The following is a 12,114-nucleotide window of genomic DNA, read 5'->3' as shown; positions in this document are numbered from 1 at the left end:
CGGACTCTCAACCACTGTGCCACCAGGGAAGCCCTGCGGTGTGTTTTTCTGTCTTCTCATTTTGCTTATCTTACTGTGTTTGGGGTCTCCTTTTCGCAGGCTGCAGGTTCGTAGTTCCCGTTGTTTTTGGTGTCTGTACCCAGTGGCTAAGATTGGTTCAGTGGGTTCTGTAGGCTTCCTGGTGGAGGGGACTAGTGCCTGTGTTCTGGTGGATGAGGCTGGATCTGGTCTCTCTGGTGGGCAGGTTCACGTCTGGTGGTGTGTTTTGGGGTGTCTGTGGACTTATTATGATTTTAGGCAGCATCTCTGCTAATGGGTGGGGTTGTGTTCCTGTTTTGCTAGTTGTTTGGCATAGGGTGTCCAGCACTGTAGCTTGCTGGTCATTGAGTGAAGCTGGGTGCTGGTGTTGAGATGGAGATCTCTGGGAGATTTTCGCCATTTGGCATTATGTGGAGCTGGGAGGTCTCTTGCTGACCAGTGTCCTGAAGTTGGCTCTCCCACCTCAGAGGCACAGCACTGACTCCTGGCTGCAGCACCAAGAGCCTTTCATCCACACGGCTCAGAATAAAAGGGAGAAAAAGTAGAGAGAACGAATTAGTAGAAGTAGGAATAAAGAAAGAAAGAATGAAAGAAAGAAAGAAAGGAGGGAAGGAAGGAAGGAAGGAAGAAAAAGAAAGAAGAAAAGAGGAAAGAAGGCAAGAAAGAAAGAAAGGAGGGAGGGAGGGAGGGACAGTGGGAGGAAGGAAGGAAGGAAAAAAAGAAAGAAGATAAAAGTAAAATAAAATAAAGTAAAATATAATAAAGTTATTAAATTAAAAAATAATTATTAAGAAAAAAAATTTAAAGAAAAACAAAAACGGATGGATAGAACCTTAGGACAAATGGTGGAAGCAAAGCTATACAGACAAAATCTCATATAGAAGCATACACATACACACTCACAAAAAGAGGAAAAGGGAAATAGATCATAAATCTTGCTCTCAAAGTCCACCTCCTCAATTTGGGAATATTTGTTTTCTAAAGGAGGGAAGGAAGGAAGGAAAGAAAGAAAGAAAGTAAGAAAGAAAGAAAGAAGATAAAGTAAAATCAAAGTTATTAGAATTAATTATTAAGAAAAAAAAAGGGACGGATAGAACCCTAGTACAAATGGTGGAAGCAAAGCTATACAGACAAAATCTCACACAGAAGCATACACATACACACTCACAAAAAGAGGAAAAGGGGAAAAAATCATAAATCTTGCTCTCAAAGTCCACCTCCTTAATTTGGGATGATGCGTTAGTCTATTCATTTATTCCACAGATGCAGGTACATCAAGTTGATTGTGGAGCTTTAATCCGCTGCTTCTGAAGCTGCTGGGAGAGATTTCCCTTTCTCTTCTTTGTTCTCACAGCTCCCAGGGGCTCAGCTTTGGATTTGGCCCCGCCTCTGCATGTAGGTCGCTGGAGGGCGTCTGTTTTTCCGCTCAGACAGGACGGGGTTAAAGGAGCAGCTGATTCGGGGGCTCTGGCGCACTCCGGCCGGGGGGAGGGAGGGGCGCGGAGTGCGGGGCGGGCCTGCGGCGGCAGAGGACGGCATGACGTCGCGGCAGAGGACGGCGAGACGTTGCGGCAGAGGACGGCGTGACGTTGCGGCAGCCTGAGGCGCCGTGCGTTCTCCCGAGGAAGTTGTCCCTGGATCCCGGGAACCTGGCAGTGGGGGCCTGCAGAGGCTCCCCGGAAAGGAGGTGTGGAGAGTGACCTGTGCTCGCATACAGGCTTCTTGGTGGCGGCAGCAGCAGCAGCCTTAGCGTCTCATGCCCGTCTCTGGAGTCGGCGCTTTTAGCCGCGGCTCGCGCCCGTCTCTGGAGCTCCTTTAAGCCGCGCTCTTAATCCCCTCTCCTCGCGCACCAGGAAACAAAGAGGGAAGAAAAAGTCTCTTGCCGCTTCGGCAGCTCCAGACGTTTCCCGGACTCCCTCCCGGCTAGCCGTGGTGCACTAACCCCTTCAGGCTGTGTTCACGCCGGAACCCCAGTCCTCTCCCTGCTCTCTGACCAAAGCCCGAGCCTCAGCTCCCAGCCCCGCCCGCCCCGGTGAGTGAGCAGACAAGCCTCTCGGGCTGGTGAGTGCCGGTCGGCCCTCATCCTCTGTGCGGGAATCTCTCCGCTTTGCCCTCCGCACCCCTGTGGCTGCGCTCTCCTCCGGGGCTCCGAAGCTCCACCGGCCTCCGCCACCCGCAGTCTCCGCCCGCGCAGGGGCTTCCTAGTGTGTGGAAACTTTTCCTTCTTCACAGCTCCCTTCTACTGGTGCAGGTCCTGTCCCTATTCTTTTGTCTCGGTTTTTTCTTTTGCCCTACCCATGTACGTGGGGGGTTTCTTGCCTTTTGGGAGGTCTGAGGTCTTCTGCCAGCGTTCAGTAGGTGTTTTTTAGGAGTTGTTCCACGTGTAGATGTATTTCTGGTGTATCTGTGGGGAGGAAGGTGATCTCCGCGTCTTACTTTTCCGCCATCTTCCCCCCTCGTCTTTCCGCCATCTTCCCCCCTCGTCTTTTCGCCATCTTCCCCATGTCTCTCCGCCATCTTCCCCTCGTCTCCTATACTTTTTAAAAGAAGGATTCCCCTCCTTCTGACTTCGCCCTCTTTCTTTTTTTGTGGTGCTAAATCAAGGTAAAATAAAGTTTTCCTCTTTTAACGTAGTATTAAGTGAAGAAGATGGCATCCTCTTTTCTTCTTTTAAAACTTACACGAAGCTACTTATTTTTACCCAATCTTCGTAATAATTTAACTCCTGAATCGGATTTTTTTTTTAAATTTTTGTTTATTTATTTTTGGCTGCGTTGGGTCTTTGTTGCTGCACACGGGCTTTCTCTAGTTGCGGCAAGCAGGGGCTACTCTTCCTTGCAGTGCGTGGGCTTCTCATTGCGGTGGCTTCTCTTGTTGCAAAGCACAGGCTCTCGGCACGCGGGCTTCAGTAGTTGGGGTACCTGGGCTCAGTTGTTGTGGCTTGCAGTCTCAGTAGTTGTGGCTCACGGCCTCTAGAGCACAGGCTCAGTAGTTGTGGTGCACGGGCTTAGTTCCTCCGTGGCATGTGGGATCTTCCTGGACCAGGGATCAAACCTGTGTCCCCTGCATTGGCAGGCGGATTCTTAACCACTGCACCACCAGGGAAGCCTAGGACTTTTATTATTGCTGAAAAAACAGAGATGAGTATCAAGAAAGTTACTAGTAGGAGCTTCCAAACCTTTCAGGTCAATGTGTCTCTTTTGAAAAGTTTGTTTTTGTTAAGCCATATGTTAGTTTTGGTTTATTCCTTCTCACTTCTGTTTGTAACCAGGTCATATGTTTATTTTTTTCCTCTAAAAATTAAATGCCAGTTTGCTTGATTGTAAACTCTTGCTGTGTATTTGACTGTGATGGGTTCTTCCTAAATAAAATTAAGAAAAACATACAGGTAAATTTTCAGATGCAATTTTATATTCCTTACTGCCTAGAAATTCCAGTGTCAGTGTGAACATAACACGTGTGGTGACAGCTGCAATCGGTGTTGTCCTGGGTACCGTCAGCAGCCCTGGAGGCCCGGCACTGTTTCCTCTGGTAACACGTGTGAAGGTAAGTTCACTGAGAATTGCAAGGATGTGAAGTTTTCCCCCTTCATATGCTTCAGTTTATGGTGACTTAACATCTGTAAGTAGTAAATAACTGGTTTTCTTAGTTATTCAAGTAGTTCACAAAGAGGCAGACTACCTTAATAAAATTTGAAGGATTGAGACCCGAATGCATTGATTATCAATTTGCTATTTCTCTAAGATTCTGCTTCCAATATATTAATTTATTCTTTATAAATTTGGATTTAAATTTTAAATAGGCAATATATTCACAAGGTTCTAATATCTACAGTATATAAAAATATATATATTTCTGTCTCTATCCTTCCTACTTTTTATTATTTCCTGGTAGGTTCTTCCTGAAATGTTTATACAAGTAAAGCATAAGTTAGTATATTCCAACACATCACACTGTTCGTACACAGAACCTGATGTGCTATGCGTGCCATTCTATGCATTACTTTTATATTTAACAATATATCTTAAATAAAATATCTCCATATTAACACTATGAAATGTTGTTTTAAAAGCAGTTGCACTGAACTCCATTATATGGATGTAACATAATCAAAACAGCTACCTACCCGTGGTATTTTGCTTGTTACAAGTCCTTTGTTAACACAAGCAGTGGTGCAGTAATTCACCTTTGTCATTGACAAGTGAGCAAGTGCTTCTGCAAGATATGATCCCAGGAGACAGGTTGATGAATCAAGTGGATATGCATACGTATAATTCAGATAGCTACTCCCCAGTGCCTCTGAAAGATTGTTACTAAAATGACTTCTTCTATACTTTTAATTTAATTTATAGTCATCAAAATTTACTAAAGGAGGGAAGGCTTTTCTTTATCTAGGACACAGTATTTGTATTAATTGAGATGTTAAAATATTCTCCTAGAATGCAATTGCCACAATAAAGCCAAAGACTGTTACTATGATGAAAATGTGGCGAATCAGAAGAGAAGTCTGAATACTGCCGGACAATTCAGAGGAGGAGGGGTTTGTATTGATTGCCTGCAGAAAACCATGGGCATCAACTGTGAAACCTGCGTGGATGGATATTACAGACCACACAGGGTAAGAGCGCCTCAACTGTCGCCCAGCTTTGCGGTAGGAAAGACATTCAGGCCGCCACGCATCAGTCTCAGTATTGAAGACATTTCCTTTTGCAACATTTCATCTGTATTCTTACAATATGCTGGTAGTGTTCTTCAGATATCAGTTTCCTGCTCTGTCCATCCTGTTTTCTTGCTCAGGGTAGGATGTTCACCATTGTTACTTAACTTGAATTGTGGGTCTACTGGCTACATCATCTCAGAGTTTTGTGATAGTAAGTGTCCCTGTGGAGAGTCAGCCAATAACTAAAGCAGCTGTATCTTGCCAGTAGGAAGTGCTCACTCCTCAGTTGACACCATATGTAGCTGTCACGGGAATCCCATGGTGGCTAAGTCATAGGAGAGGCTTCTACATGTCTCCAAGAGATGGCAGAGTGAGGGGACGGGTAGCAGTGAAAATGAAGAAGGATGACACTTTGCTAATGACGCCAGCTGCTGTCACTGTCAAAAAGATGTTTGCACTTTTTTTCTGGCTTGACCTACACCCTCTGGGTACACAGAATCATTGTGATAGTCACATCTTGGATAAAAAGTCAATACCTTGTCATTGGTATTATTCTCAATGTTAATACTAATATTGCTGTTATTTCTAGCAAGATAATCTAGGGCAACCTCTGTCTTTCAGGTGTCACCTTATGATGACAACCCTTGTCATCCCTGTGACTGTGACCCTCTGGGGTCCCTCAGTTCTGTCTGTATTAAGAATGACCTTCATTCTGACTTACACAGAGGTGAGTACTTGATTCATTTTTGTGCTTGTAATTGATTTGTGTGTGTATGTGTGTAAGATTTGTACCTAGTGAGACTGTTACCATTGTGTAATAATTTAGTGGTGTGATTCTCTATTGATTCTTTCACTCAGCAAATATTCACTAAGCACCTACTACGTGTCAGGCAGTTTTCTAGGACCTAGGAACATAAATATCCTCGAACAAGATGACCAAGATCCCTGCTCACAAGCAGACAATAAACGAACAAGTACATAAATAATATAAAGCCAGGTAGGAATCAGTGCCCTGGGCATAAAGCAAAATTAGGAATCGTGATAGGAGGGAGGTAGAGGGTGGAAATGGCAATGTTGGGACAATGAAATGACATTTGAGAGGTTAATTAGCTTTTGACGAAAGAGGAAATAAGGCTCGGTTTCAAGTCATACGTGAAACAGTAAATAGCAATCACTCTACTTAGCGCTCAGAAGACATGCAGAGCCTTTAGCATACATCCTCCCACAAAGCAGTCAGATCCCCCAGTTAACTTTGTAAATGTCAGTGTTCTTTTCATTTCAAAAACTGGCAAATGGACTTGCAAATACCAGAGTCTCCTGAGGAGGTGGCATCTGTCCAGAGACCCCTGTGACCCCCTCCAGTGCTCCGTCACTAGCAGTGAGGATGGATATTGCTCAGCAGGGAGGGATGTGCTGTCTGTGGGCCCTGCTGACAAGGGGGAGGGTAAATCACAGGAGGGAGTTGATTCTTACCCGCAGCGCGTGATGAGATGTTGGGGCTGATGACAATCACCCTTGATTGGGTTCATTTTCAAATATATATCATTTCAACTTTTTGTTTTTGGGGGGGGGGGGGTACGTGGGCCTCTCACTATTGTGGCCTCTCCCGTTGCGAAGCACAGGCTCCGGACGCGCAGGCTCAGCGGCCATGGCTCACGGGCCCAGCCGCTCCGCGGCATGTGGGATCTTCCCGGACCAGGGCACGAACCCGTGTCCCCTGCATCAGCAGGCGGACTCTCAACCACTGCGCCACCAGGGAAGCCCTCATTTCGACTTTAAATCATGGCCAATAAAAATTATTTTACCCAATTTATAGGCAAGGAAACTGTAGCTTAGAGTACTTAAGAACCTTGGCCAAGAGTACACAACTTTCAAAGCTGGCATTAGAAGCAAAGACAGTGCTTATTGCCCTCCACCACTGGCTTATGTGCTTTAAAAAAAAAAAAAAAGCTTGATTTTGTGATATGATTGACTACCATACAGTACACCCATTTAAAGTGTACAGTTCATTGTGTTTCGGCATATTCATGGGCGCAGCCATCACCACAATCCAATATTGGTAATTTTCATCTCCCCATAAAGAAACCCCTTCCCCACTGGTAGTTGTTGCCTGTTTTCCTCCATCCCTTTGCCCCAGCTCCAAGCTCTAGGCAGCCACGGATGTAATTTTTCTCTAGAGATTTGCTTATTCTGGCCATTTCGTATAAATAGAACCATACACTATGTGGTCTTTAGTGACTGGCTTCTTTTACGGAGCATAATGTTTTCAAGGTTCATCCATGTAGCACGTGTCAGTACTTCAGTGCTTTTGATTGCTGAATAATACTCCATTGTATGCATGTTTAACTTATCCACTCATCGGTTGATGAATATTTGGGTGGTTTTGACTTTTTGTCTATTGTGAATAATGCTGCTACAAACATTTATGTACAAGTTTTTGGGAGGATGTATGTTTCCATTTTTCTTGGCTAAATACTTAGGTATTGTATTGCTGGATCTTATGGTCACACTATGCTTAGCATTTTGAAGAAGTACTAAATGTTTTTGTAAAGCTTCTGCACCATTTTACATTCCCACCAGCCTCTGTGCTTTCCATCTGTCTTGTTCTTTCTTTAAACCAGGAGTTGTCAAACTATGGTCTATGGGCCATATCTGGCACCACTGTTTTTTATAAATAAAGCTATACCCATCTATTTATGTATCATCTGTGGCTGCTTTCAAGCAATACGGGCAAAGTTGAATAGTTGCAACAGAGTCTCTGGCCAGAAAGCCTAAAATATTTACTCGCTGGCCCTTTATAGAAATAGTTGGCCAACCCCTGCTTTAAACCTCTTTTACCTTCCTGTTGGGTCATTTTGCCATTTTTCTTCGCAGGGAAGTGGCCGGGTCAGTGTCCATGCAAGGAAGGTTACGCGGGAGAAAAATGTGATCGCTGCCAGTTTGGTTATAAGGGTTACCCTGCGTGTGTGCCCTGTGACTGTAACCCAGCCGGCAGCGTGAATGAGGAACCCTGCTCTGAGGCTTGTCTCTGTAAGGTATGTGTGGAGGTTAAAGCTGCCCCAGAGTTTCCTTTGAGATGTCCTGAAAATGGGATGCATTTCATTGGCTCAGATGATCAGGTCCTAAGCAAAGCATCGAGGTGAAAGTGGAACTATCCCTTCCCCTGAGCCTTCCTGAGAAGCATGACATTATGTCACAGTGAACTGGCCAGAGAATATATCCTTGGACTTAGATGGGCACCTGATTTTCTTTTTTGGTGCCTTCTGGGTGATGGCCAGATACTCCAGAAGTATTTCTGTGACTTCCTGGTTGAAACCAAATACTGCTTTTCTTAGGCCTTGGCCTAATGCCTCTTCTGTGACATCCTTTTTAAGCTTTATGTTTAGAGGAGAACCAAGTAAACACTATATTTCTAAGAACATTAATTAAAGGCAGATAGATTCTTTTGGACTTCTCTTAAAAAGCAATTGAACAATGATAAGAAATGCATGATTCTGGTACCAGGGAGGCGTTTTCTGGCTATCTGACACTAATAACCATCTCCCCGTAATTCAGCGGACTTCCAGCTGTGTCTTGTGTTCCTTCCCATGTAAGCAGAGTCTTAGGTACGTTACATATGATGGAAAATTATCTTGAGCATTTATTAACAAGACAATTACATAGTCCTCTTCAGATTTTAAAATGCTTGAAAGATCTGCAGACATAGAAGATTTAAAACAAAGCAACACGAAAAAGCCATTTAAATATAAGGACCAAGCTCTAAGATTCCTAGCCTCAGTCTTGACTACAAAATCAAATGATACGTATTTCAGACTATCTGGAAATCGTGACATCATGAGGCTTTGCATTGACTTTGAGTGTCTTTTTGTTTACCTGTGTCTCTGGATCACCAGACATCTTTCTTGCTAATGTCATGTTAATGTCATTGTAGTCTGCCTACCTATTGGTTTCAAAAGCTAATTTTTTACTCCAATTTGCAGGAGAATGTTGAGGGGAAACATTGTGATCGATGCAAACCAGGATTCTATAACTTGGAGGAAAGGAACCCCCAGGGCTGCTCGGAATGCTTCTGCTTTGGTGTCTCTGACGTTTGCGACAGCCTCTCCTGGCCAATCAGTCAGGTGGGGGAATCCTTTGAGAGCCAGGAACTGTGTCAGAAAGCGATGAGGCTGTCTTTTCTGTAACACCACTCTCATCCTTTGGACCGACGTCGGCGTGGATCAAAGGCTGCCCACTTTACCAAAGTGTCAAAAATTCCTAGATCATGTGTTTGTTCCCTCATACATTTTCCTATGGAAGCAATAGGATGCTGCGGCATTGCAGAATGCATCGTGTGTAAATTTCTTCTGTGGGGAAATGCATGGAGTTGTGGGGTCAGATGTTACCCCACCAGCCCCACCCCGGTCTCAGGCCGGGAAGCATAGCAGGACCTGGGGACATGCAGAATTTTCTAGCTCTAAGAAGCAGGCGAGGTGGGAACGCAGCAGGTGGCACAGTTTATGAGGAGAGGCAGGGTACTCCCTTTGTTTGGGGAATCGAGAATTCTGGGGGAATGAGTTCTGGGTGAGTGCTGAGTGGGTTCTAGGGAGGACAGGGTGATGGCTGGAGGTTAGGGCTAGTCCCTGACCCTCCCTCCTCCCCTCCTTCCTCCCTCCTCACCAGCGTATGGGGAGGAGGGATTCGGATCAGTACTTGAGAATGGGGTGCGTTCCTGTGGGTGATCTCCTGTCATCTCTATGTAGATGACAAATTGGGAGGATAGGATCTGGAGGTTGTTTTATACGGTTTTTGGCATTTGGCTAAGAAGCAGGGGGCAACAACGAAGTCAGAGTTAGCCAGAGACACTGTGTTCAATGCGTTTATTGAGTTTTTTGCTGTTTTTTAATCTAAGTTATATACCCGTGGCCTTTATGGTTTTGCTCATTATTTGCTTCTAATTGACCTGGGTTTGGGGGACGTGTGACTCGTTCTCAGGTTTTCCGGGTCCTTTGACGAGTGCAAGGGCCACCGTGTGTTAGCTCCGTCCTCGCCGTGCTTTCTGGGTCTGTCCCTTCATGGTGAAGATACTAACACTGGGCTGGGTGAAACCTAAGGTGACTTCAATTTCATGTTCTAAAATTCTTGGATCTTTTTTAAGGTGAAAGATATGTCCGGCTGGCTGGTCACCGACTTGGTCAGTTCCAGCCAGCTCCGGTCCCAGCAGGACATGCTGGGCGGGCGTCACCAGATCAGCATCAACAGCTCGGCGGTGGTGCAGAGGCTGACTTCCCAGTATTACTGGTCGGCCCCGGAGGCCTACCTGGGAAACAAGGTACTTCAGGGCCGGTGTCTGGGGCAGAGATCTCAGAGCACATTAAGGAAGACCTTGTGTTGGCTTTTCAAGTACTGTCGTTGGTCTCTTTTGAGTTTAGCAGAATATCACACAGCGTTTACTGACACCTGACTCACACGGTCTTTTTATCCTTGTTAGACTTTACTGCATCTTTAAAATATGAACCTGTGTCTTTCTTGGCCCTGTCGAAGGTGGTCTGTTGTATGAAATCTTGTCCCCTCCCCGACAGACCTTCTGTTTTGCTCTGGGTTCCTGGGTCACCTGGGCCTTAGTGAAGGTCCCTCGCATCCCTGCCCTGTGGAGCCAGCCGTGTACCTGTCTTACCTGGCGTATAGAACACCCCTGGGAAAGGTGTGCAGGAAGCCTTGCACTGCCCCCTTCTTCTTTATTATGCTTGTTGCTCACGTGAAGTTCATGTTTAAGAACAGGTAGAATACTTTCCACTGTAAGAAAACGCTCAAAGGTGATTCCACAAAGTGAGAAGTTGGTGGCTACGATTTAACCTCTCCCTTCAATGACATGGTCCTGTCCCTCCTCACCAATTAGGCAGCTTCCCTCCAGACTCTGATCGATCTGAAAATATATCCAATGGAATCTCTCTCAATACCTACAGCTCCCTGCTCACCTTATCCAGGCCTTTGGTTTGTTTGAAGTCATGGTATATGTAGTTTAGGTCTCGTACCGTGGTACATTTCCAGTTAATTTGTTGGTTATATTTTAATTTTATAGCTGTTTTGTGTATATTTAAGTAGTGTTTATTTTTGAAAATGATTACTTTTCCCATCAAATTATAATCTTAGAAGACATTTTCTATTTAGAATGGGATCTTATCACCAAAATTCAATAGTTTTGTTTTGTTTTGTTTTCATGTCTGGGGAGCACCTCTCCAATTTTATGGTGCAAAGATTGGATTCTGAACGTTGTACCATAGCTGGCAGAAAGAAAATCTCTCTTTTACATTAAAGGATGTCTGATCAGGAAGGAAATCCTTAGTCCTTCCTTTAGCGCTGTTGCCCTCCTATAAGCAGGGCGGTGAGCCCCAGTGTTGAGATTGTAGTCCTGGATCACACTCCCTGCCCCCTAAAGTCCTCAAGTGAAATAAAGGTCTATCGTGGGACTAGCACAAGTTCAGAGTAATTTACCTCAGGGTCTCTAAGAAGGAGTACATTTTTTTCTGTGCATTTAGACAGTATCCTACGTTTCGTGGTATCAGTTAAACAGAACATTCGTATAACGTGCTTCCTTTCCACTGCCTTTACTGTGAAATCCTTACATATAGTGGCCTCTGGGACACCTCGCAGCCTAGTTGTTGCCAGGTGGATCCTAGTGACCGTGTCCCCTTACCAAGGGCTATGATCCTTCCCCTCCGTGCTCATTGTCACTTAAACATTCCAGCTGACGGCGTTTGGTGGATTCCTGAGGTACACGGTGTCTTACGAGGTCCCAGTGGAGACGGTGGACGGTGACCCCATGTCTCATGCCGACGTCATCATTAAGGTAATTGCTTTCGCATCAGTTTGCTAGAGCCGAGGGCTTTGTGGGGCAGCAGTTTTATGACTGAAGGTGGCTAAGCGAGGCCGTAGTGGCAGGAGCTCAGGGCCAGGTGGCCATTCAGCGGTGCTTTGCCTGTCTGGACTCCGCTGAGACTGGGAATTTCCAGAATTGCCTCAGGGCAGCACCTGTAGCTCTTCGCTTGCTCCTGTAGCTGACCTGTCTATTCACAATTTAGAGGGAGAGGAGTTTTTCCTCGATGTTGGGACTTCCTTTTAGGCCCTTTGGGTCCCTCCTCCCCTCCTGTAGCGTCCTCCCCATGTGAATGACTAGGCAGCAGTGCCTGGCTGTGTGGGGACTGGAGATGCATTGTCATTTTTGTCCTCCACCTCTGTCCCTGTTCCTGTATCCTCACTCCCATCACAGAAAGACCCAGCAAGGCCTTGGCCTTTGCTGTACCCCTGAAACACTGTAAATCAACTATGCTTCAATTAAAAAAAAGATTAGAGGTGTCAGATTTGTTGCTTTGAGGGAAACTGTGGGCTAGTGCATGACTTTGTCTCTTTTCTGAGATCCCAGCACAGGCACAGTC

The 12,114-nt window shown here is 45.4% G+C and overlaps 1 protein-coding gene across 1 annotated transcript in view; it reads left to right on the top strand.

Annotated features, from left to right (window-relative positions):
• The window catches only part of LAMA1 (laminin subunit alpha 1), a 159,749-nt gene that overhangs the window by 63,846 nt on the left and 83,789 nt on the right, over positions 1-12,114 (top strand). The window contains exons 7-13 of the mRNA XM_082853408.1: positions 3,468-3,585; positions 4,479-4,657; positions 5,321-5,426; positions 7,574-7,734; positions 8,680-8,820; positions 9,837-10,010; positions 11,427-11,528. Coding sequence (XP_082709534.1) covers positions 3,468-3,585; positions 4,479-4,657; positions 5,321-5,426; positions 7,574-7,734; positions 8,680-8,820; positions 9,837-10,010; positions 11,427-11,528 — 981 coding nt within the window. The remainder of the gene's footprint in view (positions 1-3,467; positions 3,586-4,478; positions 4,658-5,320; positions 5,427-7,573; positions 7,735-8,679; positions 8,821-9,836; positions 10,011-11,426; positions 11,529-12,114) is intronic.

Source organism: Leucopleurus acutus (assembly GCF_964270905.1).
Source record: "Leucopleurus acutus genome assembly, chromosome: 13".
Taxonomy (NCBI): Eukaryota; Metazoa; Chordata; class Mammalia; order Artiodactyla; family Delphinidae; genus Leucopleurus; species Leucopleurus acutus.
The sequence above is the reverse complement of the archived record's forward strand: the minus strand, read 5'-3'. Positions and strand labels throughout refer to the sequence as shown.